The sequence below is a fragment of the Lytechinus variegatus genome, chromosome 19, assembly GCF_018143015.1.
Source record: "Lytechinus variegatus isolate NC3 chromosome 19, Lvar_3.0, whole genome shotgun sequence".
Classification (NCBI taxonomy): Eukaryota; Metazoa; Echinodermata; class Echinoidea; order Temnopleuroida; family Toxopneustidae; genus Lytechinus; species Lytechinus variegatus.
Window position 1 is genome coordinate 20,767,078 of NC_054758.1, and position 11,687 is coordinate 20,778,764.

The following is an 11,687-nucleotide window of genomic DNA, read 5'->3' on the forward strand; positions in this document are numbered from 1 at the left end:
ATGTATGCAATGGTGGAAGGCGAAAAAAGGAAAGAGTGAACATAAGCACTCCAGGGTACCTGAAAATCCAAGATTGCGTAAAAATGGCTGTCATGGCCTAAAAATTCATAATTTATCTTTTACGTATTTTAGTGTCATTTATTTGGGTTGTATTCATTGGTGATTTAAAGGGTCAAGAAGTAACCGGGACAAGTTACAAGGACAGTCAACAGCCCACTATGTCCAAAAATCCAAGATGTCTTTCAAAATTGGAGTCTAAAATAGCTGTTGTTATCTAAAAACCCCCGAAACCGGCATATAGTTTGTTTTATACCTGCCTTAGGCATATGATGTTGGTGTCTAACCCATGGTTTAATGGGTCAAGAAATACGTTGGAACAAGTAAAAAGACTGTGGTCCTCCATGTCCAAAAATCCAGGATGGTTTGCAAAAATGGAGTATAAAATGTCTGTCGTTAATTAAAAACCGACACAGTTTGTTTAATAACCGCCTGGAGAATGATTTTGTAGTATAACGCATGGATTAAAAGGTCAAGTATTACATTGGGACAAGTTACAAGGACAGTTAGTGGTTCCATATGTCCAAAAATCCATAATGGCTTCCAAAAATGGAGTCTATATAGGCCGTTCTCACCGAAAAACTGACATAGTTTGTTTAGTATCAGCCCGGGGTATATGATTTTCGTGTTAAACCCATGGTTTAAAGGGTCAAGTGATAAATAAGGACAAGTTACAAGGACAGTCAGAGATCCAGCTATGTCCAAGAATCCAAAAAGTCTTCCAAAATTGGGGGTCTAAAATGGCTATTGTTACCTAAAAACTGTCATAGTTTGTTTGATATCCGCCTGGGGTATATGATTATGTTGTATAACCCATGGTTTAAATGGTCAAGTAATACATAAGGATAAGTTACAAGGGCAATCAATGGTCCTGTAGGTCTAAAAATCCAAGATCGCTTCCAATTAAGGAGACTAAAATGGCTGCTGATACTCAAAAATTGACATAATCTATTTAAACTCCATTTGGGAAATATGATGTTGCTGTCTATACACTATGGTTTCAAGGGTTGAATAATACTTTTGGATTAGTTACAATGGTATGAAGCGGTCCATTTTGCCTATTATTTAAAGTTGGCTTTCAAAGCGAGTCTTAAAAGACTTCCATCAGCTAAACATAGTCATAATTACGTGCACAAAATCACACTACATGTGGTTTGAAGGCTGAAATAATAAATCGGAACTAATAAAAAAGATGGTCAGTTTCCTTTTCGTCGTAAAAAGTCCAAAGCGACTTCTAAAATTGCGTGAAAATGACTGCTGTCCTCTCACCATGAAACCATAGGATAGTCCTGAGCACAAAAATGACATGTCTTGAAGTACTTATCAGTGAATTATGGAAATTTTTAGGTGAAAGTGTACCTTATTTTTCAAAGTTTTTTTTTTTGATGTTTACTTATTGGTGCACCACCACCTAATTATTCACTAATTCTTGTAAAACATATTTTCATGAGTCTTAGAAACAGAGACACCAAAACAGTGGCACTAGATGGGATATGAAGTATTGTCATTTTTCTAATAATGGTGGCCAATTTGAATGTAATTTTGGGAGCGTTCTTCAATCTTTTGGCAAAATGGACATTTTCTTCACATATATATCGACCCTTGAAATCACGAGAAAGGCCCCAAAATGTTCTTACATTGTAGGTAGATAGTATATGAAATTTGCAGCCAGATTTTTAAGAAATAGCAACTATTTTTTAAGCCATCATTATTTTTGGGGGGCAAAACTGCACCACTGATAAACCTTGAAATTTTTCCAATGTAATTTTCCCCTTTGGAATCATGATTTTTTATATGTTTTATTTTATTCTCGGTAGACCCCAAAGTTATTTCTACCAGGTGGATATTATATGAATTTGGACCATTTCAAAGTTACAACGTCCATTAGACGCCATTTTGGAAGGTAATCTTGGATTCTCTGACACACTCACTGACTTTCTTGTAAACATGTCCTGATTCATTATTTGCCTTGAAAGCTTTTTGATTATTTTGATTTTGAGGATTTACTTCATTTTTGGAGTTGATGGTACAACGACTGCCGTTGTGGACGCTATGTTAGATTTCCAGGTAACCTTGACAACGTTTTGTAACTATAACCTGTGTCAATAGACTTTGTTTAATCCTAACATGCCTAAGTTTCATGAAATAAACATCTAAACCCTAAAAGTTATGAAATTTCAAAAACTTAACCTCGGTTAAGATTTGATGTTGACTTCGCCGCCGCCGTCGGAAAAGCGGCGTCCATGTCTTGCTTCTGCTATGCAGGCGAGGAAAAAAATGGCGGACACGTTAAAGATATCCAATGTGAATATGCCAGCATCGCCCCAAATTATCAAACAGTTTGCCATATTATTTATCAAATCAGCAGCTGTGAATCATGGCAGCCATCTTGGAATTAAAGATGGCTGACGAATCAATCGGACACATTATGTTTGCCACCCCGCTGGGTATAAAAAAAAACGCATAGATCCCAATTTTTTAAATATAATCACCCATAAAAATCGTTTAATAGGGGAAACTGCATTAAAAATTCCGCCATTTTGTTTTTTGCCGATTTGAGGATGAAAACGTCGGAATCAAGTTTGGCAAACAGCATTTTTGGGTTCAGCACCCCTGAATTACCTTAAAACAATTAATAAATCAGCATTAACACAAAATGCCTAAAGCACTTTTTCTGAGCACGTTTTCTAAAATCTGGACCTGACTATTATTAATTCAGCTTCTTTTATAACTTTTCCATAAAATAGGAGACAATAACGTTTCAAAGAAATCTTTGAATTTGACATATAATGAATAAATAAATCAATAGTGTATATCATCTTCTATTTTGTTCTCTATAATATTTCCTAACGTTTTGTACTAAAAATTGATGAAACTTCATTTGGGCTTATGTCGAAATGGTGGGTGCTGTCGCGTTAGGGTGCGTCAACGCGAACGTGAAGATTCGTCCAAAGCCCCCCCGGTTTGGCCGAAAGGGTGCGTTGGGAGCGCCACGTCGCGTCGCGTTCACTGGAACGCGCCCTTTCGTCCAAAGCCCCCCGGTTTGGACGAAAGGGTGTGTTTAATAATAATGAATAAATAAATACAAATATTTATAAGAAAGCTGAATATAAGGTATTTTGTCAAACATTGCCAATTTGCACGTAAAATAGTGGATTTTCAATCATTTAAAGCATTGACAATTTGAGGAAAAGAAAGAAAAGTTCAACTAAGAATAATAATGATAATAATAATAATAATAATGATAATAATGATAATAATAATGATAATAATAATAATTAAATCAGATACCCACCCTTGCAATAAGCCACTTGGCGCCAATTTTTCACTCCAAATTCATTTCCATAAATTCACTCTTTGGGGTGAAAATTATTATTATTATCATTATTATAAGTATTATTGTTATTATTTTTATTATTATAAGTATTATTATTATTATTATTATTATACAAACAACACGCACATATTATTATTATTATACACACAACACGCACACATACACAACAGATACATCTCACAAAATATATAGCGGCAGGGTCTCAAGTGTAAAATATAGTAACGTAGGGTCTGAAGAGTTAAACGTTGTGAATGCTGACCCGACATCAATTTTGGCCTTGCCCTTCCAGGACACATCTGCCGTAAGTTTTATAATTTGGGGGACACCAAATATCTCCAGGTATACGAATGTTTTCCTTTGTAATAAATACACACCTGCAAAGTATAAAATTGAAGGTAAGTTACTTTTTTTTATTTGAAAGAACCTTGAAATCAGTCATAATTTTTACATGTATCAATATTACACCATAAAACATTTCCACCGAAAAATCCTCAAGCAGCATGCCGTGTTTGTTTTTTTTTTACCTTAAAAAGAATGTTTGTGCCATATGATGATTTATGTTCCTATGCAAATTTCACATATCACTCGTCTTTTTTGTTTGTTCAGCTTTCTTATAAATATTTGTATTTATTTATTCATTATTATTAAACACACCCTTTCGTCCAAACCGGGGGCTTTGGACGAAAGGGCGCGTTCCAGTGAACGCGACGCGACGTGGCGCTCCCAACGCACCCTTTCGGCCAAACCGGGGGGGCTTTGGACGAATCTTCGCGTTCACGTTGACGCACCCTAACGCGACAGCACCCACCCTTTCGAAATAAGCCCTTCATTTGTAAGTTTTTCAAATGACTTTCTATGATCGCCCGGACACATCAAGTGGGTATACTATTTTTCTCAAATTGGAATGGCGTTGTGATTAGTAGGCGTACAACAACCTTCATCGCTCTTGTGTGACTTTTCAGTGATAAAAAAATGCAGTGGATAGGCTTATGGGGTGGGGTGGGGGTAATTGAAGGGCCTTGACATTATATAGAGTGTAAGTGACTATGACGGGGAGGGGGTGATATCTTCCGTATACATTCGTAATTCCGAAGGTTCAGATATTCAGAAGGTTTGTTAATCCGAAAGCGAAATAAGGTGTGTTGTTCCGAAGGGTCGACAATCCAAAAACGAAATGAGGTTCGTTGTTCCTACGGTTCGTTTATGAACAACAAACCTCATTTCGTTTTCAGACTAACGAGCCTTCGGAATTACGAACCTCATTTCGTTTTCTGATCAACGAACCTTCAGGATTACAAACCTCATTTCGTTTTCGGACTAACGAACCTACGGAATTACGACTCTCATTTCCTTTTCGGATAAACAAACCTTCGGAATTACGCTACAAATGTTCGGATTAACAAACCCTTTTTCGTTTTCGGATTAACGAACATCGAGGTATAGGCAATTTACATGTTTCGGAATTACGAACCTTCAGAATAAGGAACCTTCAGAATTACGAAGTGTAACCGATCTCTCCATGTGTGTGGGGGGAAGGGAGTGTGTGAGGAATACTTGTAAACCCACATCATATAAATAGTCCTTCCTAAATTGTCAGTATACTTTGCCAGTATTGTATAAAATTTTAATCCAAGACATCATTACATGTACAAACATATGCAGCAAAGAAGGACAGTTAATATCAGATTGCAAAATCATCCCTCAAGTCGTAATTTCATACAAAAACACACTGTACAGATTGATACAAATGAATACAAATTCTGATTACAAGACCATCATGAAATTATCTCATATCATGATTATAAAAAAATATATTAACGAGAATTATATAAACCTCATTAAAGTTGCAGATTTGAGTCACATTTATTAAAATATAACTATATTCAGTTATGAGTCACATAAACTACACACACAAATATACGTATGTATTTCAGCTTTCTTATGAAATCAAATGATCAAGAGCCGATTTCATAATGACTAACTTTTACTGATACATTCCAATATGGTAGAGTCCCCACTTTTCTAATTAAAAAAAATCACACTGAATTCAAAAGGACATAGAAAACATCACTTTGCAGGCCCCAAAGGTCCAATGAAAATGAAAAATCAAAATGAAAATGAAAATCCAATGAAATCCATATCTTATCATTTGAAAAAAATTAAATCTGAAATTTAATCCTTCGAAAATTATTTTTTGCCAAACTGATCGTGGGCCCAGCAGGCACTTTGCAGCGCCAGATTGACGTACATGTAGCTATAGATATCCCTTGAGTCGTTTGACACCAAACAGGGTAGAAGTAACTCATATCCTCTAACATCTTTTGGTCTGATGCGGCTGGGGTTTGAACTCCCGACCTCCCGGCTGTGAGACAGATGTTCTACCAACTGAGCAAAACACCTTTTTTTCATTAAAAAATACAATGAAAATCGAAGCAACATCAAATTGTGCCTATCTAGCGAGAAAAATCTGTCCAGCAAAACTGATTGCTGTGCTAACCATGCATTTGCGGAATTTTATCTGCTTGGGAACTTAATATTTTTTCTAACATTTTGCACAATTCATATTTGCTTTATCATGAGTTTTAGTTGTAGCATAATGGCAAAGTTATCGAAATCAAAAGGTCTTTAACAGACCCCTGAAGAAAATCATTTTGTTGCAGACCTCTTACGATAATATGCATCTAGAAGAACATAGATTAGAAAGAACATGACTGCTCTTTACCATAAATAATTACTTGACCTTTAAAAAAGGTCATTCCATTGGATTGGGTCTTTTCTTTCATTTTGACATACCAGAACTAAAAAAAAATGTGCTTCATTTGAAATAGGCAAAAATCTTCCAATGATCACTTCTGCGGCTTAAAATTGGCGTCCCACTAAGGTTTACCAGGGCCCTGTATTACAAAGAGTTTCGAATGATCCAATCAATTATAACTCTATGGAAATCCATCAGTGTCATAATTTTTTCTAAAGGAAATTTGCAAAATGTTTTTTGTAAGCAAAGGAGAACACATCAAACTGTCAAGAAATCAATGAATTTATGGATATACATTCATATCTAGAATTTTTTTTGAACAAACATGCATTTCATATGTTGACTTTGCTGGCTTTCCATAGTTGCGATTGATCGGATCAATTGCAACTCTTTCTAAGACGGGCCCCAGTTGAACATCATCATGATGTATATTAATTTCAGACCCGACAGTCTATTGCCAATGATATATGAAGGTTAAGTACCATGAAATGTCAGTTAAAAAGTTTTAGAACTACAGCAAACCCCAAAAAGATTTCAAGATCAAACATAAATATCTATGGGTGGAGACATTCCTTACATGGACAAGACTTAGCCACATCTGAACTGAACTTCACTGTGAGATAAAATAGATATTATTTAGATGTAGGGTTTTAGAGGCGCAGATATATTTTGACGTCTTGGAGGTCGTTTCAAAGAGACAAAATATTAAAACTAATTTTAACGTGCATGCCTATGAAAACCATCCAATATTGAATATTTGGTCCCGCCAACAAGCTAATGATTGAGCTCATTAATCTACTGTTATGTCACAATTCAATTACATTGCGTATTAGTTGCCAGAAGGTGTGGTAAAGGAGCGTCAATTTATTGAATTCAAATGCGCTTGCACTATACGCTAGCACATCTTTACTTTATTACAGAGATATCTTTTTTTTGTTAATGACATTACTCCGGCGCCTTGCTTACGATTTACAGGATTTCCATAAATGATGGTTACTAAAAACATTTTTTTTTGCTTCATTACTTTATGTTTAGATTTGTGGGGGTATCTAAATAATAGTAACAATATTGGATGACCAATTTTCATGGGATGCGTAGAAATATTGTTACTCGCTGAAGAACAATATTTCTTCACATCCCACTCAAGGACATCCAATATTCGCTAAATATCTAGATAACATGGACATTTTGTCATCTTAGGACACAACCTGAAGGAATTACCCCAACAAAAGTACTGGTACAAGATTTCTAAATTTCAACTGAGCAGCTAGTGTGGTTTTAGCTGTATTTTGATTGTGGCTATCTGGAATGGTGTGAGTCTGAAACAAACTGAGGATGGCGCTTCTTCCAAGAACCCACCACAATCAGCATCTTCGTCTTCAAGGAGATTACATCTGAAATATAAGGAGATCGATTCATCATCACTCGCATCAATCTCATCATCATTATCACCACTACCATCATCATCATCATTATCATCATCATCACCACCATCATCATCATTGTCCTCATCATCACTATCATCATCATCGACACCATTGTCTCCATCATCAACACCATTATCGCCATTATAGACATCATTGTCCAAACCAATAGCACCACCATCATCACTGTCATCATCGATATCATAGACATCGTAAATTCATGTATAATCCTCATCCCCACCCAAAAATAACTTTGCCACTATGATATATATCAACCAATGAAACGGGACTAGGCAAAGTACTATAGACATTATTGTCCTTATTTTGACTCACCTTGAGAATTTGGTTGCTTCTAATTTTGTTGTTAGTTTTGCGAGCACTTCTCCTCCGTAAGCCTCATAGCAGCGGACCACCACGCAGTCGTTAGCATCCTCAGACTGAAATGAAAAGAGATCGAGCTGTATGATTTAAAGACTGTTTCGGCGTAGATTGGGCAGGCTCATGAATATTCATGAGGTCATCTCCCTGAAGTTAATCTGAATATTCCTGATTATATGTGCAAGGTTTAGGAGTGCAGGGTAGAACTCTAGTACAAACACCATTAGTTGTACCAATTTTTAGATGCACAGCGGTAAAAAGAGTGCACTCCTGATGGAAAGGTTCAAGTTCAAATTATCTCAGCTAGTCATGTTTTTTTTTTATTATCATTAATATTATTGTTAATAGCAATCGTTACCAGAATTTAATCATCCAAATTTAAGGCATTAGGAACAAAGCATCTGCTTAGGCATCGTACTATAACGTTGGTGTCAATTGGCAGCTTGCACCATCCATAGAACGTACGTATGTTAAACAGCACCCTTTTTTTTTTGGGGGGGTGGCTAATTTTTCCTCTAAAATGTGCCCCCCCCTTTGGAAAGTCCTGGATCTGCCCCTGGAAACATCCATGCATCTGAATAACTTATTAAACAGGACTATTAGTCAATCATTTGGAGTGGAGTAGTTTAATAATACCTTTCTGTAATAAGATAGTGAGAATTTGAAATTCTCATATCATATTACATGTATATGACACCTAGATAGATGTGATTTGATTGGTTGTTTGATATCGTTAATTCAGCCCATTTTGCAATGACGTCATCAACCGTGCAATTTTGGATCCATACGATTTTGTCCATTGCACTCGTGCACCGAGACTGCAGCTGCAGGCACCAGCAGTGTGCATGTTGTAATGACGTAACAATCAACAGACTGAACTTGCACTGCTTGAGCATGTTTTGCATCGAAATTTATAAATTTCATATGAAAAAAAAAATCAATTTTTAGGTGTCATATAAACCAAATATTGAATATTTTTTCATTTGTCCAAATAGGACAGAATACTTCATTCGGTGAAATATGAAATAATGATCATTTCATATTTCACCTCATGAAGTATTCTGTCCATTGCACTCATAAACATTCATTACTTGTATATTATACAACCTGTATGAATATCCAAATAGTCATGCAGCCTATCTTCCCAACCACGTTATCCTTACCTTCTTGACTGACTCAATGATGACTGAAGAGGGAGCTATGGTGAAGACCTCCCTCAGGTCAAGGGTCGTAGCAGTGGGCAATGGCATCGGTGCAAGAGGATTGTTGAACTCGTACGCTGCTTGGATTACACCCGCTGACTGGTATGTACCTAGTGTAAATGGAATCCATTTAACAAGAGGATAATTGTTACAACAAAAATAATAATAATGAAAATAGAATTAATAATGACAATACACAATAAAATCTTTTAGTGTAAAAGACGTCATACGTGGGACTAAAGAGACTGGTGTGTAATTTCCAGTGATATGTCCCAGTCCAGTCAGTCTGAGTCCAAGTCCAGGTTCAGTACATGTATGTCCTAGTCTGAGCCCAAGTCCAGGTCTAGTTTGTCCTAGTCTGAGTCCAAGTCCAGGTCCAGTATGTCCTAGTCTGGGTCCAAGTCCAGTAAGTCCTAGTCTGAGTCCAAGTCCAGCTCCAGTATGTCCTAGTCTGAGTCCAAGTCCAGCTCCAGTATGTCCTAGTCTGAGTCCAAGTCCAGTAAGTCCTAGTCTGAGTCCAAGTCCAGCTCCAGTATGTCCTAGTCTGAGTTCAAGTCCAGGTCCAGTATGTCCTAGTCTGAGTCCAAGTCCAGTAAGTCCTAGTCTGAGTCCAAGTCCAGCTCCAGTATGTCCTAGTCTGAGTTCAAGTCCCGGTCCAGTATGTCCTAGTCTGAGTCCAAGTCCAGTAAGTCCTAGTCTGAGTCCAAGTCCAGCTCCAGTATGTCCTAGTCTGAGTTCAAGTCCAGGTCAGTATGTCCTAGTCTGAGTACGGCATAAGTGTAAAGTATTACATATTCGATCAGAACATGGCCGTATGCAAAAAGTTTTTGCTGGGGGGCAGAACAGTAAACTATTTCAGAAACACTCGAAAGTGAGGAAACAACGCAACCAAGCACGTCATTGGGGAGCTTCTGCATTTTGTAATGTGAAATTGAAGGAATTCCTGCATCATTTTGGCAAAATTTTCAATAAACAAAATTAATTTTTCAAAATTATGGGGGAGGGGCAACTGCGCGGACTCTGGTCCTGACACAAGACCCTACTCGTGTCACTCATTACTAAAAAGAGACTGGTGTGTAATTTCTTGGATTGTTTACCTGTATGAGGCATGATGGCATAGGAAAAGACATGATCACCGATATCAGCTTCTGGGTCTGGCTTCTTAGGAGAACGTAACCTAGAGAGAGACGAACAATAAATACTGCATTGTGGCATAATAACAAGACTGAATTTTCAGCAGTTGGGATGTCAGAAAGTCTCGTACTTGATTCAAGCACAGCAGCAGATCTGTTTTTACCTCTTTCATTTTAGTTAATGGTAAAATGCAAATTTTATTGGTGATCACCTATTTTACAGGACATATTTGTTTTATTCTTCAGAGAACGTCCTATCCGAGGGAGGGAGTGTTTTCCAATGTAACATAGCCTGAGGCTATAAAACACAGGAGGGGCCCATTTACATGCTGGCTTCAGCCATCCGCCCGGGGTGGATTCCAACCCACGACCTTTGGTTTGACAGACAGATGCTTTACTAATTGAGCTAACTCGCTCCCTCACAAGACCGTCCATCAGCTTTGCAAATAACTTACAATGAGATCCTCATGACATTCTTGATGACAGAGTGTCCATACTTGCAGTCGTTGAGGATGGCCACACCCCAGTCATACTGTGATAAATCGATCCACTTGTGGCCTACCACCTGAAAGAGAATTTAATAAAAGCTTGTAACAGGCAAGCTGGTGATGGTCATGATATTTCACCTGGGGGATGTTTCACAAAGATCTAAGTCGCACTTGAATACCGACGCGTACATGATATGCAGCGCACGATCTTATTGAGAGATACGCATTAGTGTGCGTTTTCATGACACGATCTGACCAATGCGGTCAAGCCTTTTATACCGTATGCAACTGGGTGTTTCAGTGCGACTCAAAGACATACTTAAATCTTTGTGAAACTTCCCCAAGATTGCTAAGAAAGCATGAGTGCTTGTAAGCAAGCAACCAAGGGATAGAATACATAATGTCCTATCTGAGAGACATGGCGGGTGTTTCATAAAGCCGTTCCTAAGTTACAAATGACCTTATGTACGACTGGTGACCCTTTCTTGTGCTACACGATACATCCCTGTGTAGCTGGGATAGATGATGATTACATTGGATGGTGTTATTTCATGAAATACCAGAAATTCATGAAATATTTTTCTGAAATCTTGGAATATTTCTTGTATTCCATTCTGAGCCATCCAATATAATAGAAAGATTAAATGAGAACAAAGTTTGAAATTTAATATTTATTTTATGAGTAATTCGGAGGGAGAGATTACAGGAGATCCCGCCCGCGCATGCGCAGTCATCATTCAAAGCATCAAATATGACTCCTGATAAAACAGCAAGAAAGATTAAACTAAGATGAGAACAAGTTAGAACTAATTTTGCCTTAGAGTAATGGGAGGGAGCGGAGGGCCTGTAATCTCTCCCTCCGAATTACTCATAAAATAAATATTAAATTTCAAACTTTGTTCTCATTTAATCT

The 11,687-nt window shown here is 37.3% G+C and overlaps 1 protein-coding gene across 1 annotated transcript in view; it reads right to left on the bottom strand.

Moving 5' to 3' along the window:
- Window positions 1-5,810: 5,810 nt before the first annotated feature.
- Window positions 5,811-11,687, bottom strand: part of LOC121406387 (alpha-mannosidase 2C1-like) — a 46,878-nt gene continuing 41,001 nt past the window's right edge. The window contains exons 22-26 of the mRNA XM_041597426.1: window positions 10,742-10,851; window positions 10,251-10,330; window positions 9,115-9,263; window positions 7,907-8,010; window positions 5,811-7,543 (exon numbers count right to left, since the gene is read on the bottom strand). Of these exons, the coding sequence (XP_041453360.1) occupies window positions 7,417-7,543; window positions 7,907-8,010; window positions 9,115-9,263; window positions 10,251-10,330; window positions 10,742-10,851 (570 nt within the window). The 3' untranslated portion in view covers window positions 5,811-7,416. The remainder of the gene's footprint in view (window positions 7,544-7,906; window positions 8,011-9,114; window positions 9,264-10,250; window positions 10,331-10,741; window positions 10,852-11,687) is intronic.